Here is a 24,489-nt window from a genome sequence, read left to right as displayed (position 1 = left end):
TAACAGTTTTCCCTCCGATAGTATGGATTTAGCTTTGCCCGCAGTGCCCTGGGAAACAACCAGTTCAATGCGAACCCGATGAAGATACCGTCACGCCCCATATGCCAGTTTCTCAGTACGTACTACCGCGAGTATCAGCATATGTTTCTGAAGTACACCAATCTTCCGTCCGTACCGGAGGAGGGCCTGTGCCCGTTTCCGAAAGGCACGTACTGGGCGAAGGATGCATACGTTGACTCGTCCGTCGTACCGCAAGCCGTGCCGGAGGGGTTTTGGCGGGTTCGTCCCGAGCTACGGTTGGTGGAGACGGGAGAGGCGGTAGCGACTGGATCGTTCTACTTTAGAATAACCAAGGAGTGGTATTAGGATGTAGTTTTTCTTTGTTTTGGGTCATATAATGTTCATCATTACGATTTTCGAATACAACATTCAAATGCGTAAGTCGTTTAGAAATGGTACTACTTTTTTAACGTTTTTATGTCGTTTTTGCTAATCAATTGCAATCGACTAAGTATACTCTCAACTTTTTACTAAACCATTTTGTGATGTTGATTGATGTTAGGAGATGTTTATCTATTTTTAACTACAAGCTACCGATCACATTGCCTTCCGGGCTCAAAGTGCACCATGGCACGCCACAATAAAATAAAAATCGCTGCTACCTTTCTCGGAATGGGCATTACTTTTCGTGCAGTTTGCATCATGCATTCGATTCTTCTTCTAGCCTGCTTTGCCGTGAGCCTTATCCTTATCGATCCAGGAGAAGGGCTTATACGCGTCATTCTGGACTTCGATCGATGGGAAGTTAACAATGGATCAGCCTTCTTCAACATGGAAAAGTTTCGTGTGCGAAAGTTTAACCGAACGCTGTCCGTGATGAACGGTACCGGTGTGCTGCTGGTCGATCTTGACGATCGCTATTCGGTAACTGCAATGCGGAAATAATCTACTTTACGTAGAAATCACATATGACGGTTGTCTTACCTTCACCTCTCCCACAGTATGGAGTGCATTTCGCACGGAGCGCTCAAGGCAACAACCAGTTCAATGCGTACCCGATGAAGCTGGCAGCGAAACCGTTCTGTCAGTTTGTCAACATGTACTATCGCGAGTATCAGCACCTGTTTCTGAAGTACACCAACCTACCGTTCGTACCACCGGAAGGGCTGTGTCCATTCCCGAAGGGCACATACTGGGCGAAAGATGCACACTTCGACTCGTCCGTTATTCCGGTGGTAGTGCCGGAGGGGCTTTGGCGAGCCACAACTGATCTGGTTGATACGGTAACTGGTGAGCTGGTTGCCCGTGGTTCAATGTACGTTCGCTTAAGCAAGGAGATGATGTAAATCCATTAAAAAGTCAAGAAATCATGTATTAAGACTAATAAATATGTAAAAAATACTTCTGAAAATTGTTAATTTACCAAATTGCCGACGCGACCTTGTGGATGGATTAACAGGACTTTACGCGCTGGGTTGTCCGGTGCCATGCGGTGGCATAACATGATCGCGGGCTGGTGAGCTTTATACGCTGCCTGGCAGTGTAATCAACGTATCTGAGCATTTTCCTTTCGAAGGTGGCTAAGAAGGTTCAGACAGGGCCTAATTGCTTTCTCAAGCTATAGAATGACCGGTTGGTAGCCAGCATCCTTGCGTGCCACTCAAAAACTAATACTACCTTATCAGTATTGCTATTTATTGTAGTGTTAATGTAAACAATTATCAATTATCTGACTTCAAAATGATAATAAAAGTTTCTTTTTGATTTGGAGTGGTATTTTTTCTATTTTTTTTTTCATACTCAAAATGAACGGTTGGGCTGTATTATTTAACGATCTATTATGCCGCGAGTGCCAGACGAGGGGTTTTGTACGTTTCCGAAAGGCACTTATTGGGCGAAGAAAGTCTACGTTGACTCTTCTGTCGTACCGGATGTCGTGCCGGATGTGTTTTGGAGGATGTGGTTGTCAACACTGACCATACAAAATTGCACTAATACACCTATAAACCTATATTAAATACATAATGCACAGGGTAGATAAGTGGACGTTGTTGGATTCTTCTTTTATGACTCAATTATTATAATTATTTATTACAACGCAAACTTGCTACGGGACAACAGTCTTGCTGGGAATCGTTGCAAATGATTAGCCAGCCTCGAGGCCCCAACATCCTTCCTTCCGGGGGTCATTGTCACTGGTGCTCTGTCCTCTTATATACATACTGCATACTACAGCCTAGCAATCTTCGGGCTCCTGAATCGGCTACAGGTGACCGCCTTGTCCACCTACCGTTAGATCCGCCGCCGCCTAACATCACAACTTCCTACAAAACGAATACAATTTCCATTAGCTCAGAGTTTGTTTTTTTTAAGTCTTAATTTGGACTTAGAAAATTCACTGACATGTTAATCATATGTTTACGGTTTAATTACTTCTATTAAATCGATGGTGATTTCCGATTATGAGTTTTTTTTTATGGAAAACAATAAATGCATGGTATTGAAATAAAGCATTCTGAACAATTAAACGATATTTTCTGTGATAGCATAAAACATTTAAATTAAATCATCACTTAATGGTTTCTAACCCTAAAAGCCATGGTTGTTTATTTTCCTTGAAATGCTTCCGTTCGCTGAATGTTACAAATGCTACGCGCTTGTTGCACTTTATCATTTAAAAGATTATCTTACTAGAAATTAAAACAAAAATACCATGCATGAACAACATGCACACGAGCAGCCTTCAATTTGGGTAGTGAATATAATGATATAAAATAGATGAAACGTGTTTACATCGCTTTCAAGCGGCCTCAACCATGCGCGGCGCATCACCGATAGCACTGTTCGTGACAGTTACGATTGCATTCTATCTACTCGATCCGAGCGCAGGACTCATGAAGGTGATAGTGGATTTTGACCGGTGGGAACATATCAACGGATCGGACATCTTCAACGTGGAGAAGCTGCGCGTTCGCAAGTTTAACCGAACACTCTCAGTACTGAACGGTACCGGTGCGCTGCTGATAGATTTAAGTGACAAGTACGAGGTATTTTTTGACGAACTCGTATCGTTTTCTTCAAGTTTATGAGCTCTTTAAATTTTACCTTTTTTTCCCAGTACGGAGTCAGCTTTGCTCGGAGTGCCCAAGGCAACAGTCAGTACGATGCGTACCCGATGAAGCTTGCATCACGACCATTTTGTGACTTTGTCAAAACGCACTACCACGACTATCAGCATCTGTTTCTGAATTTTACTAACCTGCCGTTCGTGCCGGACGGTGGCCTGTGCCCATTTCCCAAGGGTGAGTACTGGGTGAAGGATGCATATATTGACTCGTCCGTCATACCGATCGTCGTACCGGAAGGGTTTTGGCGGGCTACGACTGAGTTGCGGATAATTGAAACAGGCGAAATCGTTGCCCGTGGTGCAATGTACGTGAAGATAACAAAGGAGTATGTTTGAACGTATAAGCTTTGTTCTATTTCTGAAGCAAGCGGAGGACCTGTTGTGAAGACCCTTAATAAAGAAACACACTTTAACTCCAACATCATCAATTACAGTCAATCTCCATGACTATCAATCACATCTATTAGAGTTCTAAACATAACGAGATCAAATCCAATATTCAGATCGGGTAACCGGAAACTAGCGATCTCCTTCGGGTGTAAAGTTGCCCGCAAAGAGACTAGAACCGATATGCTTTAAATTCTAAACCGAATTATAACTGAACCCCAACTGGGTTTACGATTACATATAGCAGGGTTGTGGTTTCAGGGATAGAATTTACTGTAAAGTCATTACCAATAGTGTACTACTCAAAAAACCAGAATAAAGATGGTGCTTGACTCTCAAATAAGCTTATTCGAATAAACCATTTCAACAAATGTAACGTCCTTGAGATTTCATTCTAAAACATGACATTCCTTCTTAAATTCATCCATTTTCTTTTCCCATACACACATTCGACGTTTTTTTGTACTACAATCGATTAAATCTTTAATATGGATAATGAATGCGATAATATAATACTAAAATCCCCAAGCATATCCACTGTACTACAATACGTAAATTAACGAATCAAAGATCGGAAAGCATTCCATCCACTACTCCTTCGGCTTGACCGTGTTCAATACCGAAATGCCGGAACACACGCTGTCCCCCTTCATCAGCATCATCTCCATCTTCCATCGGCCCTCGGACATCATCTCACTGTACGGTTCGGTGTCCAGCACGTAGTTCTCCATGACGTAATTGGCCACGGGCAGCGGACACGTGTCGTAATGGGGAAAGTTGCTCACCTTTGCCAGCTCCTCGTAAAAGTACGTCTTGTAGATGGTACGCATCCACTCGCACAGTGGCTTCTGGAGGTCCATCATCACCTCGAACTCGCTGCCATCTGCCAGATCGGCCCGGGCTACCAACGCCTTTACCGTGTAGCTATCATCGAGCTCCTTCAGCTGCTGGACTTGTGCACCCATGTTGAACTTCATCTCCGAGATCTTCTCGTAGCTGTAGTTGTACGTGAAGTACTCTCCCGTGTCCCCGACCCGTTCCAGTTTGTCGATATGAACGTCAAAGTTCTGCGAATGTGAAAAGGGTTAATTGGTACGCTAGTTACGCTTGGTGCAGAGTGAAATTCACTCACTGTCACTTACCATGTTTGCCGCAGCTTCATGTCCCAACGTGATGCAGGCAAGTGATATGTAAGCAAACCTCCAAAAGGCCATCCTCACCTATATCCCAGTTCCGACGCGGATCGGACCTGCTTAGGGAGCAATGCAGTGCAAGCTCGTCTTATGTACCCGCACGGTGAGCCGTATCAAACCGGAAACTACCGTCCGGAAGTTGCATGTTTTTCATACACAAAAACAACCGATGTGGCCGGGTGCGATGTGCGTGTCTGTCCCCAAACCTAAGTGTCTACGACTCACGCAAAGCCAAACGTAAAGAATCGCCAACGTTTGAATGAAATGGAGTCGAGTGTAATCGTGATTGAAAACAATCGGCGGGTGGGCAATGCGTTGACGGGTTAAATCGATCCTTATCTCGCTGGTGGTTCTGGGTGGATCGAAAGAATACACCCCCCGCTTCAAACACGTTTGCTTTCCACAATAGGCTGGAGTGGTTGTACGAGTTGTGTAGCATCAGTCGCATTCGCGGTAACAAACCAACCGGTAGCTCTGCGTCGTCTGTCTCGTCTCGCGCCCAATACATCCTTGTGTAGTTTGTTTTTACTTCATAACGACGCATCGCAAGCGAGAAAGCAGTAATTGTTTGAAAATGAAATGGACTGGGTGTTCGTTCGCTGTGCTGTGCCTGATGTTCCTCTCGAGCACGGTGGTGGATGGTGGCATCATACGGTGGTGGGATCGTTGGTGGAAATTCCATCGAAACTCATTCGTCAGCTCTAGTCTCATCTTTGAGGATTGTGGTAAGTAGAAGCTGGAATACACCAATGATGTACCTTCAACACAACAGTTTTAATTCGGTGACCGTATTTCCTGGATATTCGTATCTGTAAATACAAAATGTCACGTCCAAAGATTGATTGCATGCTGTTTTTGGTACCGCCGTTCCACGCTTGATAAGTGCTCGTAACTCGTTAGCTGCTGCTAGTGCCGGTAACATGAAGTGTTTTTCCAATGATTCTTACAAGGTATTTCTTAGCTGGGAATACCGCGTTACGCTCTTAAGATTCCTCGACATGGAATCAATACTTGTGAGATAATACTCTGATTAATGACAACTATCTGCTATTTATTAGGTGTTGTCCGTTACTATGCACTTCCGATTAATTTTTGAATAGTTTTGTAGTAACTACAATTACAAAACTACAACATCATTATAGTGAGTGATTGATTGCTAAATATGAGCGAATGTTTGATTGCTCTATTGCTTCACGGGATAACTGCAATGTTGGACATCCCTGCCCTGCACACAAAAGCCCGTGATTGATGGTTCATTAATAGAACTGATAACTTGAGTTCTTCGTCTCTGTTGTTCGTATCGCCGACAAGGTACAAAGTACACGGGTCCTAGTCAACATTTGACGTACAACACGTAGTACTGCAATTATTCGGAATATTAAGCATTCTAGAAACAATACCACAAAACACTAAATGAACCGCCGTCTAATTTCTCTTTTCCCCACAGGCACCAAGTACGATGTAATATCAATTAATCTGTCAAGTTGTGCAACGGCGCCCTGTACGATGCATCGTGGCACAAACGTTAAGGTGAAGGCTGAATTCAGCGCCAACGGTAAGTGTGCCTCGTCATGGTGGTGTTGGAACACTGAGATCACAACAAACACTCACACATACATACTTGATGGTACAACAAAGCGTTCAAATCTTGCCCACCGCCACCAATTCTGTCCAATCGATATCATCCGTGTCTGTGCAACCCCATCGGCAATGTCCTTATTACCAAACGTCTCAAGTGGCGCTTTACCGGTGTGCCATAACGAAGCAGAACAATCGATTAATACCATACAGCACCAAATATTGACAGTAGTGTAAATCGGATTGCTTTTTAATAAATTTATTACACTCCCCTTTTCTCTGTCCCCTCGCGTACCGCTAGGCGCCTCTACGGACAGTGTGCTCAAGCATGAAGCGTACTTTATACTGAACAGCGTAAAGACGAAAGCCGTTATCACTCCAACCACCTGTGAGGGCAGCGTGTGTCCGCTCCAGGGTACGCAAGGACTTCTGTTCTCCGCAGATATCTACGTTAATGCGGATCTTCCACCGGTAAGCTTTGGAGTGGCGAACGGAGCTTACCGGCTTTTGTCTCCGGGGAGGAATAAATGGGTTGTTTTGCACCGTGTGTACTCACGCTAACCATTCCGTGTTTATCTCTCTATCCATCTGTCCACAGATTAATGGCAAGCTTCGCTGGGAGTTGAGAAATAAGTGGGGCGATGTGCTGCTTTGCTATCAGCTACCAGTTTGTATCGAGTGAGTGGATTGGTGATCATACCAATCGGCTAGCCAAACCGTAGCCGTTCGTTCTGGAGCTGCATCAATGAGATTAGAAAACGTTTGAGATTGTAATGCTGTTAGGGGTCAATAAAGATGTAGTTTTTCCTTATTTTTTAAATACTGGTTTGCCTAAAGAAAGAAGTATATTACTGTGTGCTGTCCTGAGACCAGATAATAACTCCTTATGTATCGACATCAAGGCAAACGGAACAAACGGATATATTAATTTAAGTTTAAAATAAAAGTTCATAATACAAACAGTAAGCCGGTCTCGTGATACAGTCATCATCTCGTACGACTTAACAACATGCCCGTCATGGGTTCAAGTCCCAAATCGACCGTGCCGCCATACGTAGGACTGACTATCCTGCTATGGGGGGATAATCCACAAGTCACTGAAAGCCAACCCCTCAAGTGGTACAGGCAGGCAATGACGGACAACGGTTGTTGAGCCAAAAGAAGAAGAAGAACAATACAAACAGTATAAAACGTATTAATATTTAACGAGTCTTTTATCATTCCATTCTCCAATATTTTTGTGATGTGTTTCACTTGAATCAGATCTTCATTTTTATTGGTTTTTTGTTTTTTAGTTAATTTTTCATGCGTACACTACGAATGGTTCGGGGTTTCCCATCTACACCCTTAACATTACCTACTAGCGCTCCCTAGTGGACAGTAGTCCAATCACGCATCGAGTCGATGTACAGTACAGTACACACTAAAGGTAACAGGTACGGTAGGTAGCAATATATCTTTCTCAATGTAGTGTACTTGAACCTATTCGCTTTTCGTTTTTTTAATAACCCGCCATGAAACATTGATTTTACGAAACGGTTCTAGTGAAATTCGATTGCAAGATATAGATTAAGTAGAAGTTCAGAAATACTCCCAAAATGTGCACATTCTTAAAAGATGCTTACACTTATTGTACAAATATTACTGTGAAATACTCAATTAAACACCTTTTATTAGAAAACACAAACAAACTGATTATCCCTTATACCAAACCCCCTAAACAATGGGTGCATTGTCCCCACACTATCTTTCATTCCACTTGAAGCAACCAGATGTTCACCGAACAGGACGGTAACTAATCCATGCCTATCGAGATGTAACTAGTCAATCCTCTCGAGCCGTTTAACACATGCTTGTAGGATGAAGCTTGATTGAATAGCTTTCTTCCATTATTTAAGCAAGTGCGCCAGTGTATCTTCTCACCATTCCGTACTTTCACATTCTGACGCAAGATGCAGCTCCTAGTGGCAGTGTTGCTTTCCGTCAGCTTTTCCAGCATTGTGTTTGCCGATGTAGTTACTGTACATCAGTGTAAGTCTTAAGCGATAGTGCGATGATTGCAACGCCTCACTGTTATCATTTGATTTACCATTTTTGATTTTACACAGGTAAGCAAGGACCGCTACCAGTATCGGTCGATGTGACCGGATGTCGGACAGCACCGTGTGAACTACCCAAGGGACAGGATGCGGCCGTTCTCGTCGACTTTACGGCCGATCGACACCTGACGGCCCTGGTGCCGAAAGTGCACGCTAGCTTTGGTGGAGTGACGGTACCGTTCGAGCTGCCAGACGATCGGAAAGATGGCTGCCAGTGGCTTGTAGGGGGCATGTGCCCAGTGTCACGGGACGAAGATGTTACGTACGAGCTACGTCTACCAGTGCTAGCTGTGTATCCTTCGATGAGTCTCACCGTGGAGCTGCAACTGGTTGATCAAGATAATACAGTTGCTACCTGTTTCCAGCTGGAAGCGAAAGTAGTCTAAGCCGCAGAACACGTTCTTACACTTTTCATTGGAGTGGAATCAAGATAATCGAAAAGAAAACATTTGAATATCAGGATTTGCTTTTATTTCTATTAGTTAGCGGTAACAACACGGGCATCAACAACGAAGCAAGACACTGAGTTTTGGGCCTGGTCCACAATATCGATCTCGATGCTCAGACTAACCAGCGGGTAGATCGGGAGCACTGGGATGGTGAGACGGTAGGTGACGTCCTCGTTGGCGCTCAGCGGGCAGCTGGAGCCCTCGAGCCAGGCACAGGTGTCGGCGAACTCAGCCGGCAGCGGGTAGGGAGCGGTGATACCAAGAGCCGTCGCAGTCGGCACAGTGGTCATGCTGGTAACGGCACGATCTACAGTACAACGGGAGCACGATCAGCACTAAAGCCACGACGGAAAAGGCTTCCCCACAACTTACCGGTAGTGAAATCGATGTAAGCGATCACATCCTGTCCACGCACCAGATCACAGGGCGGAGCAGTGCAGCCCAGGATGTTCACATTGGTGGCCTGCGGGCGTCCGTTGGTACAGGCACGGCCAACGTTACCGTACACTACAGCCGGCACAAGGGCAATCAGGAGAAGTGCTCGGAACATGGTTGCTTGTTGTGAGTGTGTGTGTTGTGCCGGATTTGGAACTTGCTTCAGTGTTGCTACCGCTGTTGAGCTTCCACGTTTGACAAGCTATCCAAATTTTGGGTCCCATTTTATATACGTACCTCAAATCTGCTCACAATAGGCTTACAAGAAGCTGTAAATGGTCACTATGTACCAACGCACTCTAACGTACGTACATCGGCTGATAGGTGTGCTCTGGGGCAAAACGTTTTTTTTTCCTCACTCTTTTCCCCCCACATTTTATGGAAGTGAATCCCATGATAACTAACTGCTGTAGACGATAAGCTGGCGCGATACCTGGTGAACAGGTGGTCCACTTGAGGTACCAAATTGCAATAATCGGGGTTGGATTTGCCAAATCGACAGCTGCTTGTTCTTCTTCTTTTTCTGCTATGCGCTTACTTGCTCTCATGACGGATGAGCGGATGAATGTGGACTTCTTCTTAGCGCACGACCGTCGTGTGTCCGGGGTTCAAGTGCTTGCTGACGAATCTTGCAGCCAGCAATGGGGCGATCTGGTGATAATGCTAACTTCGTTACGTTACTGATACCATGCGGTTGCCGGGAGATTCTCAGGACGTACAAGTCTGAAGTTCCTAGGCGCGTTTTTGGTCGAATGAACTGGATTTCTTCCAGTGGCCTGCTGTGATAATAAAGAAAGATTATAAGCACCTAGTGAAAACTATGCCTATTTTCACAATGCTGGAATAGTTATCTCTAAACGTCAGCTATTTATTTTGCGCTATTGATAAGAAAATAATATCGCTGATAAGCAGCAGTTATTCGTTCGTATTAGGATTTAGATATGATAAGTACAAATGGCAAAATTGAATCTCAGTTACTAATTCACCCAAACAGCTTTGTTCACCAGCTCCTTACTGAGATGCCCATAAGTGAATAATTCATGGATAGTAAGTGGCACAGCTTAGTGCATTGTAAACTTTCTATAAATAATCCCATGCTATTGGGCGGGTACAGTAATACCAGCATAATGAGCAAACAATTAAATACTGTTTAATTACTATCACAGAAAACGTTCACTATACCTTTATAGCTGTCCTGCAAATTCATGATATAATGCTCACCTTCAATGAACTTTCTTCCAAATTGTAATAACTCACACGTACATTTATTTTACCAAACCGAAACAAGCAGCATACACCCTCACAAAGATGTGTTAGCATATTGACATTTAGATGGCGCTAGCGTATGTAACGGTTCTATTGCTGGTTCACATAACGGTCGCATTTAGATATGGTAACGAGTCTCATTTCAGGGTTGTTTGATGTTTGAATATTTGATTCCATTGGGTTGGAATTGGGATTCCAACAAAGAATGTAGAAATTTTCAGATAAGCAAGATAATCAACATTGTCATTTTTTATCAAAGGAAATCTACTCTCATTACAGTTTTAGTATTGCCTGCAATGCATGTGCAAAATTAGTTATTCGTTTTTATTGGTCAGATCAATAATAATTGCACTAACATCGACAATTATGAAACCGTTTTTTCGAATTTAAAGACCATTTTGAAATTCAAAGTTGTTATTAAAGCACAAATGAAGCATTTTAAACCTGTTGAGATGTTTATCTACTTCGATATCTGGTTCAATCGAATGCATTTGAATATCTATTTCTAATGTTATACAAACTACAACATAAATAACATCGAAGTGGTCACCATCATTCTGAGTAGAACATTATCCATTATACGATACTTTACCTTTGGAACGTACGGTTGAATTGAAGGAGTAGAATAATTTAATGTACACCTTTCACGACACTACTGGAATGAATTGAACAAACTGATCAACTCGGGTAATTATAGTAAACGAACTTGAATGCTAACATCAAATAAATTAACACCAGTTTTGAATCGTTATAAATATATTCTATAACTTTAAAGTGTAGTTTAACCAATTAAATATCACGATCTTCTCCTCAAGCAACGACCACACGAGCATCGATAGCAAAGCACGTTTGTGTACGCGCCTGCTCATCCAGAATGCTGACTTCAATGACTAGGCTGACCAGCGGGTAGATTGGCAGTACCGGCATGCTCAGTGTGCTGACGATGTCTTCACCCTGGCTGATCGGGCAAGCCGAACCGTCCAGCCAGTTGCAAGCGTTGGCACGGTCCGGGGGCAGCTCGTAAGGTGCAGTGATGCCTAGAGCGGTAGCTACCACACGATGCTGCAGCGTTTGGGCGGCAAATGCTGTGGAAATTAGGGAACCAAATAAAGAAATTATAGACTGGCTTTCACGACAAAGACAACACCATCCCGCTTTACTTACGTGCTTCCCACTCAAGACGCATGGCAACATCGCTACCACGAATCAACTCGCAGGGCATCTGTGCACATCCGGTGATCTCCACGCTGGCCGGTTGCGGGCGTTGGTTGGTACAGGCACGAGTCTGCAGTGCCTCCGTGAAGCTACCGCTGGCAACGAGGGCCACTAGCAGAACGGCGTAACGATACATCATTCAGGCGATGAGCTGTTGACTGTTGTCTTGCTTTGCGCTGCTCTTGGTGCTGTCTTCACACACGAGACTCGAACGGTCTGCACGCTGGTGTCCCTGTACTTGACTGTCCGAGGATCGGGTACGCATGTTTTTATACCACGGTACATCTGTCGATGGTGCAAATCACCTTGATGCGGCGACTAATCTTATCCGAACCGGAGTGCAGGTGTTCGGGACACCTGCAAGAAGTTGTGGCCCAGTTATCGTGCAACGATGATCTCCCTGTGCTTCTGTTGCAAAGGTACGGTGGGGTTCCTTACGTTTTCTAATTATATGAACACCTGAGCAATGAGCTAATCAATTGTATGGTACGATAAGCTTCACAGCGTCGGCATTCACGTTTTTCCAATTCAATTTACCTTTAGCACTTGTGAGTCAACGTAACTCGCTTCTTTACGCTGTAACGGTGCGTAACAGCAGCATATCCTTATCAGGAAAAGGGAAGCGTCGATAAAGCAAGCCATGAAGCGTGCCTGCGAGCTGCCAGAGAATTCATTGACGAAATCATTTGATTTTTGTGGGTTGGTTTTCTCTCATTTTGCAGGAGCGTGAACCGTATTCAGCAAAGTCCATCGGGTTGCGTATTCTATAATTAAAGGCGCAAGTAAAATTTAGCCTGGGTTTGATGGTTTTAGACGGAAGCTTCGTGTAGCTGGCTTTTTAGTACTCATTTTAGTACATCAGGGATTCAGGGGTAAGGCAATACCTTCCATCAGGCGTTATTGTGAGTTAAGCTTTGAAACAAAACAAAAAAGGCAAAAAGTCCCGAAATTTACATATGAAACCATAACAACAATTTACCTATTATATTATGCTGTTTTTATAATTTAATTTAAATTATTTTCAGAAACATTGTTTGTTTTGAATTGCATCATATTTTGGGAAGAGGGCTTGACGTCACATTGTTAATTTTGCTGCTGATGAGTGTGCACCGTTTCTGCGGGGGGTCTTATCCGATATTTATCTCTGGTTTGTTTATGACGCAGACATATATATATTTTTTATATTCCCAAATATTGCAAGTAATCCATGTTCGGACAAAAATACTTTTAATGACCTGATGTATGATGCGATATAACATCTGCTTTATTACCCCTTGTGTAACCTTTGTAACGCCTTCCACCCGCATTACAGCAGCGTCACGGTGGCGGCAAAACAAACGGCCACCTGTCCACCATCGCCCGTTATTTCGAACTCCATCGTAACAGTGACGCCCGTGAGCGGAGCCTCGACCGGTGCCGTACCGGTCAGCGTTACGGATTGCCCGGCCGTCAGCGGACAGGAAGTGTTAATGTTGTTGCAGCCATTGCGAAGATGCTCCGGTACCTCGTAGGGCAGGAACAGACCCAACAGCGATGCACGCACATCCACCGTCAGTGTGTTGGTTGGGAAGGTTGGTGCGAAGCGCACGCTAAAGTTAAAGTCCGATTGGTTCGGGACCTGGCAGGGCAAGGTAGTGCATCCCGGCACGGTCACTTCCTGGGGCGTGGGCCGATTATTGGAGCCTAGACGGATGATAGAAAGGTTTTGTCTTCATTTTTGGTGGAAAACGGACGCATACAATCACTCCCATCCACGCGCAGCTACTTACATTGAATAATTTCCAATCCCTGAGCAACTGCTGCGAACAACAGCACCACTGCTACGACTTGTTTGAACATCTTGCAATCCTTGCTATGGACTGTGCTGTAACTACTACCGCCTTTCACAGTCTACTGAGCGTGCTTGAAGTGAAGGTGAAGGTGATAAACCATTTGCACGGGTTTTAAAGCACGCTAATCAGATAAGATAAGTCGATGGTATAATCGCGTCAAACACGAGGCAAGGTGCAAAACAGAAATTGAGGGGTGAGTTTTTTTTCCAACCCAATCCAATCAGTCAATTTTATTACATTTGTATTTCTATTACACACATTAGACGGCCACAATCTGTGCAGACGAGCGGAAGCAGAACAGTGGCTGGTCGTTGTCGTCGGTAAGCTGCAGCTGCAGGTCGACGGTAATGCCCGCGAACGGTGCTGCCGCCGGTGTGCTCAGGTGATAGTTGATGAACTCACCCGCCGTCACCGGGCAGCTGCCAGCTTCGAAGAAGTTGCATGCATTCGTCTGATCGGCCGGCAGATCGTACGGTACACGGAAATCGCCCAAAAAGATGTCCAGCGTCGCCCGGACCGTCTGGGAGGCACGGGGCGAAACGAAGTCACAGTCCATATCGACCATACCGCCGATCGGGATGACGCAGGGTTCTACCGTGCAGCCTACAACGCGCACATCCTGCGGGATGGGTGCATTGTTGGCACCTGCCAGAGAAGTAATGCATAGGAACAAGTGTTAAAGTACAGGCTTATGTTTTTGCTACACTAGCGAAACAGGAGCATCAACGAGCAAATACTTACAAGGCCTCACCGCAAGACCGAACGCCAGGGCCGGAAGGCAGGCAACTACGAACAGAATGTTTCTCATCGTGAAATACTGGCGGGTCTTTGGTTACTGGTTAATGATACACGGTACTGCTTCGCTCAGCGCTAGGTGCCGGATATTTAAGAGTAAAATAGCCAATTACCAACTGATACATTTGTATCTTATCACGCCGTGCTGTTACACTTTATCGCCTGCTGGTTATCCTCGGGCCGATGAACGTCAGCCAATCGTTGTGGATTAAAGATGGAGATTACATAGATTAGCAGCCGTTCCGTTTGGCGACACCGCAATGCTCACTTCCTCACGTTCGGGACTGGCATGATTCAACCGTTTGCGTGCCGCGATTAACTTTCAGCATGACCAATCGTTTTGGAACGTAATATGACAAGTAATGGGATAATTGTTTACTATTTAGAATATACGAGCGAGGAACTCACGATAGTTGTGGAGTTTCACGAAATTTCCGAGATTTCGGTTATGACATTCGCTGGATTTTGATGACTAACGTTAGTCACAAAGGTTGCAGCGAGGAGCTATATTAGAACCCGCAAGACTACAAAAAATTATAAATCAGATACATTTACTTGGAAATAGCTATTTTTATTCCTCACTCAACAAGTGCCAAATCCCATAGTTTAGCCCGAAACAATTCTAGCCGATGATCGGAAGCAAATCAAGGCCTGTCCATTATCGTCTGCAAGCTGCAGCTGCAGATCAACGGTGATGCCCGCGAACGGTGCTGCCGCCGGTGTGCTCAGATGGTAGTTGACAAACTCACCGGGCGTCAACGGGCAGCTGCCATCCTTCAAAAAGTTGCACGCATTCTGCTGCTCCACCGGCAGATCGTACGGCACCCGAAACGTTCCAAGAAAGATGTCCAGGGTGGCGCGCATACCGTTAGTGGCCCGGGGTGCCACAAAGTCTAGATCCATGTCGACCAGCCCACCGATCTGCACCGTGCACGGTTCGGCGGTACAGCCAACGACACGTACTTCCTGCGGTACGGGAGCATTGTTGGCACCTGCAATGGTGGGCAGCAGTGGGGAAGGTTTGTGATGATGCTTTCGAATGCTAGTACTTTCTGCACTCACATGGTCTCACAGCAATGCCGTAAATTAACGACGGTAGATAGACGGCAATCAGCACCGCTTTAAGCATTTTGTTGTATCCTGTTGTACTTAAACTTTCCAAACACTATCCAATAGCCTGCCTCACGCTCGACTGTCCCGAAAACTAGTCGAAAACATGTATTTATTTTCACCGATGCACTGCCTCGTGACGTTACAACACAAACTCGGTTGCTGTAGGTTATAGTTACTTATCTTATCGAGAACCGACACACGGCAACAGCACCAGACGGATTGATTTTCGGTGAAACCTATTGGATTGATCATCCCATACAATCGAATTCTTTCCTTACCTTGTAGCTTCCTTAGCGCTACCTTTGTGAGGGACAATGATGGAGGCTTAAGATAAGCGCCAGTGTAGTACAATCTTTACCATTTTATTGAATTATGGTTGCATTATGTTTTTGTTTGTTGACCTGGTTGGTATGTCCTTCTACAAAATCATTTGACAGGGTTTGATTATCAAGCTCGCAAACGCGCGTTATTCGTGCCCAGGTGTTTGTGACTTCGTGATGCAACAATGTTTACTACCTTGAGCTGCCTGCGATAGGGAAGCTGTTGCATATCCGTTTTTAAGCGATGTCGTTTGAATTTTTAACAAGACTTATTTTACTATTAACACGATTACTCGCCCAAATTATGGATTACCCGATGTCCGATGCCGATTGATTACCCAAAATGTCCCGGAATCGCAATGCGCAGCGTGTGAATTTCTTAAGACTAATGCAGCAATGCATTATTATATTATATCATTCCTTGTAGTGTTATTAATTGAGCTTACCATCTTACGTATCTTATCAACGGCATCAAGACACGATTTAAACAACGTACGATCGAAGAACGAAACACGTCCACGGCGACAACATACCTATAATAAACAATCGTGCGTAACTGATACTGTTGGGTGGTTTGTTTCGAGAACGTTTCTACTGCGAAACTATCCGCCACGAAATAAACAATGTCGACGCATTTCTGTATGTTTGGTATGGGTCGTATTGCTTTTTTTTTGTGTGTGTGTGTGTAACATAACTGTTGTGTAATCGGACACGATAATGGTAATTATCACCAACTGCTCCGACGGGGACACAGGGGTATACCGTTTACACATCGGATTTAGCGTGTAATTGATACGGTAAAATATTTGCTCAACTAAACCCACCGGTTGCTGGCAGGTATCAAAACGCTGCAGTATGTCGGACAGATTCCTTGCAACACACCTTGGTGCGCAATGTGGTAGAGGAAAACCGCGCGGGAAAATTCTTTAGCCGTTGGTTAAGGGATTGTGTGCTATCCAGCAGCGAAACACCGGCTGGTGATATGCTAATGGACACGCTTTCATGCTGCAGCACGCAGCGTCAGGAACAACGTCTCTGGAGGAACTTTATACTTCACTGTGGTGAGTAGGGGAGCTTCTGAGTTGTGGTACGACTTTTTCCATTAAAACATCAAGCGATGAACATGCATTAATAATGAGACATTTCTGAAAAATCGCACTTTTTTTTAATTTGCTGTTCTGAGGATGGATTGATGTTTGTTTGTAAATCGCACGCAGCTTCATTTTGATGACAATTTGCTATTTAACAAAGAGTAAAACTTAAACAAAGATTCTAGAACAGGACATTTTCTAATCATGCGTACTCTCTTGTATTTACTATCTATGAGCCATTTACAATAACAAATTTAATGTTTTTTCTTACACTTTTCCAATACTTAAAACATACGCATCAGACTAGGGCATAGATTCGCCTTTTATGCTTCGAAGTGTGAAGTTCTGTCTGTTTAAATATGAATTTAAACACAAGATGATCTTCTCCTTAAGCAGACAATTAAATTCAATCTATTTATTTATAAACATTACATCTTCCTACCAGCAACACATTACCATCAAGCAGTTAAACACAATCACTTATGCAATCACAATTTTTACACGTTTACGCCATAAAAAAAACACCAGTGCAGAGTAACAACAACAACCCTCGAACGCTGCGGTGGAAGAGCAGTGAAACCACCCCTTTCCAAAAAGCGCCCATTTGTTTGCTACGGTTTATGAATATGCATTGGCCCTCTCCACCGGTGGGCAGAATCTAGCTTCTGTCGTTTCCCTCCTCTCGACCGTATGGCTCATCGCGATACAGCTAATTTTCAATATTTATGCAAAACTGATCAAGGACGAACGAAATTAGCAGCACCCTCTCTCTTCTCACACAGCCACACAGGGTAAGTGCAATTGGCCAAAAATTCATCCTTTCTACCGGCAGTAAGTGTGGCCTAGTCTGTTGCCTTTTCGATGATCCCTTTACCCAGCCCGTGCGTAGCGGTAGATCGTTCCGGTAGAAGCGAAAATAAAACCATCGAGGTAACAACACTTTGGCAGCAGCCGGGTAGCGAAATAAATCAAGCAAAACAAACAAATGCACCAACAACGCATACTTACGCCTCCGTCTCAAGGTCCCTTTTTCTTGCATTTTTTTTCTACTCAGCACACACTCTTAGGCATTTGTGAACAACCAGAAACAAAACGCAGTAATCTTCTCAGTCCACTGCTGGGCAGCGGTAAGCTTTCGGTATATTTATTTCGGTCATCACAAACGCCCAACACACACACACACACCTACACAGGCGCGCCCTGCTCAGGCGCACGTACACGACAGCCCCGGCTCGTGTTGTTGGGCTGCAGGACTCGCCCAAGCGAAATAACGGGCAAAACGATCGTCTTGGCGCTGGTTCCTGCTATCCGCCGAAAAACCCCCCTTAACGACTATATGTACACGGTTCCGGCAAGGCTCCAACGGCTCTATCTTTCTTAAAACTAAACTGCTGCAGCGTTTTTTGGCCACTTATCCGAATGTCAACATTAAGATGTGCGAGCTTAGAAGCGAGGGAGGGGGAGGAGTGAAGGAAGGAGTTTGGTATTTTTGTTTTTTAAATAAACGCTTAACTATACAACATTGCCACCGGCCGGAAAGCAGCCCGCCCTCAAAAGGCTGGCGCACAGTCACAGCAAAAGTTGACGGCCCGCTCCTCCCACACCCACAGCTCGCGCAGCTCGCCCGGCAGCCCGTCGACGCCGATGCGCCGCAACCGGTCGCTCTGCACGCACTCGCCCGTCCGCCGCCGCAGGATCTTCACCGTGAACGAGCGCGGCTGGCAGGAGTAGTGGCCGTACCAGCACTTCTGCCGCGTACACTCGACCGTGCGCAGGAAGCGCGGAAAGTACTCCGGCCCGAGGTCGATCCACCGGATCTTTGCCTCACACTCCCAGGGCCGGGGCGAACCGCCGGTACTGGGCGATCGCGTGCGTCCCTTGCCGCCGAACGATCGGACCGGGCGGGCTGCTGCTGGATTGCTACCATCGTCCGGCTCTGCTGCCGTTGTGTCCGCTGCCGGTTCCGCCATCGTCTCCAGGATGTCGTTGAAAAGATCGCGCCGGGTTCGGACTCGTGCATCCCCGTCGCCGTGCGGGATCGACTCGGAGACGTGGCTCACCTCCCAGGCCGGCTTGTTGCTCAGCTCGAGCGAGTACGTATCGTCGACGTAGAACGGGGGGAACGGTTCCGCGTCTCGCTTGCCGGCCGGGTTCGCGTGGTCACCGCTGTCCGCTACCGGTGGCTCCTCGATGCTCATGTAGCGTGGATTGAACGCCGGTCCTAGTATTTCGGTCAGCACCGGCGGTGGCAGCTGCCCGCAAGCGTTCTCGCTCTGCTTCGAAAGGAAGCTGTAACCGTCGTCGTTGTCGTTCGATCCTCGCTTCAGCGCACGACCGTCGCACTGTAGCAGGATCAGTGTCAGCAGCAGCAACATTGCGGCCACCAGTGCCCTCCGCAACATGGTGTGGTTGGACTGTGTTCGGGGACAGTAAATACAAACAAGATGCGATGTGGCAACGACCAGTCCCTAGCGGAGGCTAATCATAACACACAGAAGCGCGCGCACACACAAACAGGCAGACACTGTGGACACTGCTGGAAGCCAAGGGACAGACGAAGCTGTCAAACTGGTCACACCGAACTCAATACCACTCTTCCCGAAACTGGTCCCTTGATTCACTTGATCGTTTGTCGATTTACACTGTCTCTCTCTCTCTCGTGTATCTCTTCTTTCCGCCTACTGTGTTACTAATCTAGCTTAGTAAGCAACTCGTACGACTTTCCTGGGCATAACGTACCACAACAACTGCACCACACACACACACACAGTGTGAAAGTCCTTCTTCTTTTGCTCGTCCGCTCGTCCTTACGGTCTTCCGTGATTGTGATCTTGTTGGTGCCAAATTCGTTGGCAGACTGATGGCACGCTGTCGTCGTGAACAAGGGGTAATGATAGTGTGTGGATAGTTTTATAGCAACCTCGCAGCTGCTCTCGCTTACACCTGCAGGCGCATCCCTGCGCCTTCGCTGTCACGCTCGCACACGGCAGCAGAACGAACCCTTGGCTACCTACCTGCCAACGATCGTCGACTGCCGTGTGCCAACATGGGCAGCGAGTGTGTGAGGCAGTGACCACACTGCCTGCCGATGGTTACGTTTTTCGACAACTCGTCTGCCTGCGTTCCGTGCAGGCAGATCTACCTGTCCCATTGCCCACTCTCACCCCGTCTGGTGGCCGTCTTGTTGTGGCCCCTGCACCCTGCCCGGGTAGCTTTCGCGAAAAGGGAGGGCGGTGTTTGTTTACTTTGCAAACGACTTTGACGTTTCGCTTTGAACTCGTGCCAGACCCCGTACAGCGAAGTAGGCTACAGGTAGCTCGTAGGCGACAGGCCTACGTGGACCGGTGGCGATGTATTGCTGCCAGTGGTGATCAAACAACTGGTAGCGTCGTAGACTAATTTTTCGCCAATTTGTTTTTGTGGTACAGTGTACCCTTCGTGGTGGGGATTCCAGCACCATCACCAGTACCAGCACGCAAAAGCAGAAGTACCACCAAGCGCGGAAACAATGACGAAGACATTAACTTTGTGGTAGTCAAAAGCGTGCGCCAGGCTTAAATCGGGGACAGCTCCCGGGGAAAGGAATACGCCTTCCCATTTTCATCTCGCCGAATCGCGACATTCGAAAACGTTACGGAATTCAAGGCCAACAAAAGACCACTGCCCACCATCCCTTTGCTACCTTCTGGTTTGCAGGTCCAGGAAATAGTACGCCTCCGTGATAATGTGATAACGAAACGGAATGCTGAGGGGATTTCGAGTCTTCTCTTTTGAAATCTCCCAAACGGGATTCTCACCATCATCATGTATGGTGCCTGTAGGAACTGTCACCATAACGTCCGTTTGTGATCGGATTAGTGATCGGCTGTAAACTTCAGCGAACGCGGAGGGATTGTCGTCTGCTGGGAGGTTCATTGTGTCGTTGCAAAGGAACATGGTATCACGCGCGTATCGCAAAATATTGAATTTGTTGAATTTTCCGTCGATTTTTGTCGACGACCCCGGGAAGGAGGATGACATCGCCCTTCCGCTTTCACCCCGACAAACAGCGTGGAGGCATGCGAGCGTCATGAGTGTGTGAGGAATTATCGACAGCATTCGAGCTTCCCTCACCCATGTAGCGTGTGCCGAACGGGATGTGAGGAATGAAGGATAAATTTAATCTTACCAGCGTACCACCATTACCACACACCCGATTTCCGGCTTCATCCGCGCACCGCGAAACACCGTTCGTTTGATGCACTAAGCTATCAAAGAGATCTTTCCGTAATTCAATTCCGAATGCTTCCGACTCCATTCCTGTAAATGCGTGTCTTGTAAAATCTTGCGAGTAGATGTGTGTTTTTTTATGTTTTATCCTCTCTTCCCTTCATATACTGTGCTCTTATGCTTCTTCTTACTTCCTCCTCCTTACCTTCTTTCCTAGGTTGGATGTGAAATTGATTTCTTCGAAAACGGAGCTGCACCGACACCATCATATCGTCTTGGTTTTAATGCAATTTTTCAAATAATAATTTTTACCGCTACCGCCACTCCATCGCACACATGTTTCCGTGTTTCCACTGCACGCCGCTGTAAAGAGCGCATCGAAAAGGTTTCATTAAATTCATTACATTTCACACGTGTCGCCGGGCAGAAAACAACCATTTCCTCGGTACGATTGTGCGGACGTTTCCGCTTTTTAATTTCATTTCTGCGCCGATCCGATTTACAACAGCCACACAAAAGAGCACACAACTTCCCCGGCACCCGAATGACCCCAGAGGTTGGGTCAAACTGCTCAACCATTTCGAGTGCGAACGCAATCATAGAAATTACATCCGGCCTGCACGAAGAGCTTGTGTGTTGGCAATGAAATTAAAGTTTCCCAGTATTTATCTTTGGTGTAGTGACATTTTTAAGCAACCTCCTTTTGCAAGGACCGGGAAGTGGAAGATACTTTTGCATGAACCCTTGCCTGCTGGTGATTGTTGTGTGGCGCTGGTTAACCACCGGTGTTGGCTAATTAAATTCATCAGCACTTCTCGTGGCCTAACTAGTGTTTTAGCCAGTGTAGTAATTTGCTGCACGGCACGAAAATGTGGTAGAGCAATGTGGAAGAAAGTTATAATTTTCGGGGTTGATTTGCAGTGTCGATGGGCACACAAAAGGGTCGGCGTTTCTTAGCTGCATTTATTGCTCGTAACGGGTTGTTTGTATTTTTGTCAAGCGTATTGAATTCATTCAATAATTTTAAAATATTTTATTGATCAACTATAATTGATCCTATGAAGCCATTTTATGGATATTACAATAAACCTTTAATATAACTTCATATGAATAATAACATAATTCGAATTGGATATCATTTTGACCTACTTTTACCGATTTATAATTTTTCAAACCCAATCAGAGGGTTTTTTTTCTAATTTTTCCCGATCTACTTCAATTCAGGTAAAGATGTACAATTCAAATACGCAAAGCATTATAACAATCAGGTTATTGAGTAGAGGTCAATCGATCGGAACCAATGTATAATTCGTGGAATATTGTTACAAAACAAATCAATAAATTACTTACTTACTTACTTAAAAAAAAAAAAAAATTCAAACCAAATCTTATCATTGCACCAAATCTCACTATACATTCAACTTTTAAGTGATAATAATGTAATATAATAATATCATTTATAATATTATGATTAATCATGTTTTCTCGACTTCCACCTAAGATCCATTATCTTATATTCAATGGAATATAAATTGAATAAAAAAAAAAGAAATTATAAACAGAATACCAATAATTTCCCTCCAGATAGTTAATTTTTAAGAAAGCTTTCATCTTAGGATACGTTAGTTCTTCATCTTAGGATACGTGAGCTGTTAAGACCTACGTTCTCAAGATCTGCACATTCCTACAAAGCGCCTATTAACCAAATGATACATAGCTTCAACAAATACCAAAGATTCTTCGACTTCAATATTAGTATAGCTCAGTTTAAAACCAATTGTCTCTTGTTTCCTTATTGATAGCGCTGTAGCTAAGTTTGTGAATGAATTAAGGATTTATTATATAAGTACGTGTCCCAGCAAATCTATGCAAGATACTAAATGAGAAATAAATAAATAAATATTATTTACAATTTCATGTATCATTAGCTACATTTTCAGTAAAATCTTGACAAACTAACAAATATCTTCCAAGCAATAGCTTCGATGGAGAAACCAACTAAAGCAGTACATTTTGACAAGATCGACATCTCTTTCCCGCCGAATTTCACACGCCTCATCCTTCGGCTCCTCTATCCCAACCTAACCGAATACCCCGTGACCCATTACGAAGTCATTTGTACAACATCGCATAATACACCGTGTAAACACACCCTTTGCTGCTGTAAATAAAATCTCCGTCACCCACTTGAACACCCGAATCACGGCACACATCATCAGTTTGCCAGCTCGACCCTTGTTTACACGCAATGATTTCCGCACGAGCCAGCCTTCCTCACTCTGCTCGGTCGGTGCGCTCAATTAGCCTTCTAAAACATCCTCTCCCAAAAGTCCCCTCCGGGATTGTGCTGAGCGAAACATCACCCCATTCCAGCGTTCTGCGCGGTGAAAACGTTTCCTTGTAGGGTGAGTACAGTGCCGGGGCTGCATGCATTACCAAGCCACCGAAGATACTTCCACACGCAACCCTCCTGAATTGAAATGGATTTTTTATTCACTTTAAAAACAGCCAAACATACACAGCGGATGTTCATCGTTGATTCGCTCGCGCGCGTCTAGGGCTCTGTGTGTGTGTGAAAATAGAGTAAGCATAGGGACACTTGGGCAAAAGGGAACAATCTGTTCGCGCGCAGGCTACCATCCAGATCTGCTGCAATCTGTTGCATCAGCGCTCATGCTCGGTCGGGGTCCACAGCAACCGATATGCAGCGATGTGTGACGTGCCTCGAGGAAAAGTCAATTGATCGCGACGATGATCGAGGATGATGATTATGCTAATGAGCTCGTTAAAAATTGGCTGTTTTGAAGGTACTGCTTCTGCTGCTGCTGCTGCCACTGAAGCCAAATTAGCCGGGCAGCGATGTCACTGTCAAGTGCAATCGTATCCAGGGTGTTGGGTGGTGTGAATTAAACGAAAACAATTCAATGAGCCAACGCAAGTCGCAATGCTTTACCACGGCAAACTGAAAAGGATGTTAAATTACGGTGGGCAATGATAGAAATTGAAGCGTGATCACATTCCACGGATTGCGTCTGTATGTCTTTAAATGAGGGTTTTCTTAACGAAACGTTTCCCGATTCGTGTTCTTTCTACTGTTCCCTACTCTTCGTAAATCATTTTCTTTTTAAAGATTTTACTCCTCAGCGAAGGAAAAGAAAACACTCTCGCAGTAAGAAAGGTTCCATGGCAAGATCCTGTAGGTGAGAACAATGGTTGATTGGAGTTTCCCTTTCCGTTTCCCTACCGTTCAGCTGCAATCAATTGGTAGCGACGCTAGAGGTGAAGCAACACAATGCCAAAAGGATAATCGAACGGTCGGCCAGGATTAAGGCTTTGCGGTGACAGGATGGGGGTTTCTATTCTCTTCACTCCCTGTGACT

The 24,489-nt window shown here is 45.2% G+C and overlaps 9 protein-coding genes across 9 annotated transcripts; 3 read left to right on the top strand and 6 right to left on the bottom strand.

Moving 5' to 3' along the window:
* The first annotated feature begins 522 nt into the window (after nt 1–522).
* Nucleotides 523–1,551, top strand: LOC125906712 (uncharacterized). Its single transcript, XM_049606804.1, has one exon. The coding sequence runs from the start codon at nt 969–971 to the stop codon at nt 1,344–1,346; it is 378 nt and encodes a 125-aa protein (XP_049462761.1). The 5' UTR covers nt 523–968; the 3' UTR covers nt 1,347–1,551.
* Nucleotides 1,552–3,980: 2,429 nt separating this feature from the next.
* LOC120951874 (uncharacterized) lies at nt 3,981–5,033 on the bottom strand. Its single transcript, XM_040370856.2, has 2 exons — nt 4,657–5,033; nt 3,981–4,581 (listed from the first exon to the last, which is right to left on the bottom strand). Exons 1-2 carry the CDS (start codon nt 4,726–4,728, stop codon nt 4,105–4,107), a joined length of 549 nt encoding a protein of 182 aa, XP_040226790.2. The 5' UTR covers nt 4,729–5,033; the 3' UTR covers nt 3,981–4,104.
* A 124-nt stretch (nt 5,034–5,157) lies between these two features.
* Nucleotides 5,158–7,096, top strand: LOC120951875 (NPC intracellular cholesterol transporter 2). Its single transcript, XM_040370858.2, has 4 exons — nt 5,158–5,432; nt 6,155–6,262; nt 6,587–6,756; nt 6,884–7,096. The coding sequence occupies exons 1-4, from the start codon at nt 5,282–5,284 to the stop codon at nt 6,965–6,967; spliced, it is 513 nt and encodes a 170-aa protein (XP_040226792.1). The 5' UTR covers nt 5,158–5,281; the 3' UTR covers nt 6,968–7,096.
* Nucleotides 7,097–8,201: 1,105 nt separating this feature from the next.
* Nucleotides 8,202–8,843, top strand: LOC120951629 (NPC intracellular cholesterol transporter 2-like). Its single transcript, XM_040370430.2, has 2 exons — nt 8,202–8,316; nt 8,394–8,843. The coding sequence occupies exons 1-2, from the start codon at nt 8,238–8,240 to the stop codon at nt 8,768–8,770; spliced, it is 456 nt and encodes a 151-aa protein (XP_040226364.2). The 5' UTR covers nt 8,202–8,237; the 3' UTR covers nt 8,771–8,843.
* LOC120952852 (uncharacterized) lies at nt 8,833–12,012 on the bottom strand. Its single transcript, XM_049607310.1, has 4 exons — nt 11,699–12,012; nt 11,348–11,619; nt 9,206–9,470; nt 8,833–9,140 (listed from the first exon to the last, which is right to left on the bottom strand). The coding sequence occupies exons 1-4, from the start codon at nt 11,886–11,888 to the stop codon at nt 8,863–8,865; spliced, it is 1,005 nt and encodes a 334-aa protein (XP_049463267.1). The 5' UTR covers nt 11,889–12,012; the 3' UTR covers nt 8,833–8,862.
* A 978-nt stretch (nt 12,013–12,990) lies between these two features.
* On the bottom strand, nt 12,991–13,657 carry LOC120948984 (uncharacterized). The gene is made up of 2 exons (XM_040365895.2): nt 13,519–13,657; nt 12,991–13,432 (listed from the first exon to the last, which is right to left on the bottom strand). Exons 1-2 carry the CDS (start codon nt 13,586–13,588, stop codon nt 13,056–13,058), a joined length of 447 nt encoding a protein of 148 aa, XP_040221829.2. The 5' UTR covers nt 13,589–13,657; the 3' UTR covers nt 12,991–13,055.
* A 110-nt stretch (nt 13,658–13,767) lies between these two features.
* Nucleotides 13,768–14,456, bottom strand: LOC120949070 (NPC intracellular cholesterol transporter 2-like). Its single transcript, XM_040366046.2, has 2 exons — nt 14,323–14,456; nt 13,768–14,226 (listed from the first exon to the last, which is right to left on the bottom strand). The coding sequence occupies exons 1-2, from the start codon at nt 14,387–14,389 to the stop codon at nt 13,841–13,843; spliced, it is 453 nt and encodes a 150-aa protein (XP_040221980.1). The 5' UTR covers nt 14,390–14,456; the 3' UTR covers nt 13,768–13,840.
* A 470-nt stretch (nt 14,457–14,926) lies between these two features.
* LOC120950760 (uncharacterized) lies at nt 14,927–16,361 on the bottom strand. Its single transcript, XM_040369039.2, has 2 exons — nt 15,439–16,361; nt 14,927–15,368 (listed from the first exon to the last, which is right to left on the bottom strand). The coding sequence occupies exons 1-2, from the start codon at nt 15,503–15,505 to the stop codon at nt 14,983–14,985; spliced, it is 453 nt and encodes a 150-aa protein (XP_040224973.2). The 5' UTR covers nt 15,506–16,361; the 3' UTR covers nt 14,927–14,982.
* Nucleotides 16,362–18,003: 1,642 nt separating this feature from the next.
* Nucleotides 18,004–20,102, bottom strand: LOC120953252 (protein trunk). The gene has a single exon (XM_040373046.2). It carries the CDS (start codon nt 19,300–19,302, stop codon nt 18,451–18,453), a length of 852 nt encoding a protein of 283 aa, XP_040228980.1. The 5' UTR covers nt 19,303–20,102; the 3' UTR covers nt 18,004–18,450.
* Between the last annotated feature and the right edge of the window lie 4,387 nt (nt 20,103–24,489).

This window comes from Anopheles coluzzii, chromosome 2 (genome assembly GCF_943734685.1).
Source record: "Anopheles coluzzii chromosome 2, AcolN3, whole genome shotgun sequence".
Lineage (NCBI taxonomy): Eukaryota > Metazoa > Arthropoda > Insecta > Diptera > Culicidae > Anopheles > Anopheles coluzzii.
The sequence above is the reverse complement of the archived record's forward strand: the minus strand, read 5'-3'. Positions and strand labels throughout refer to the sequence as shown.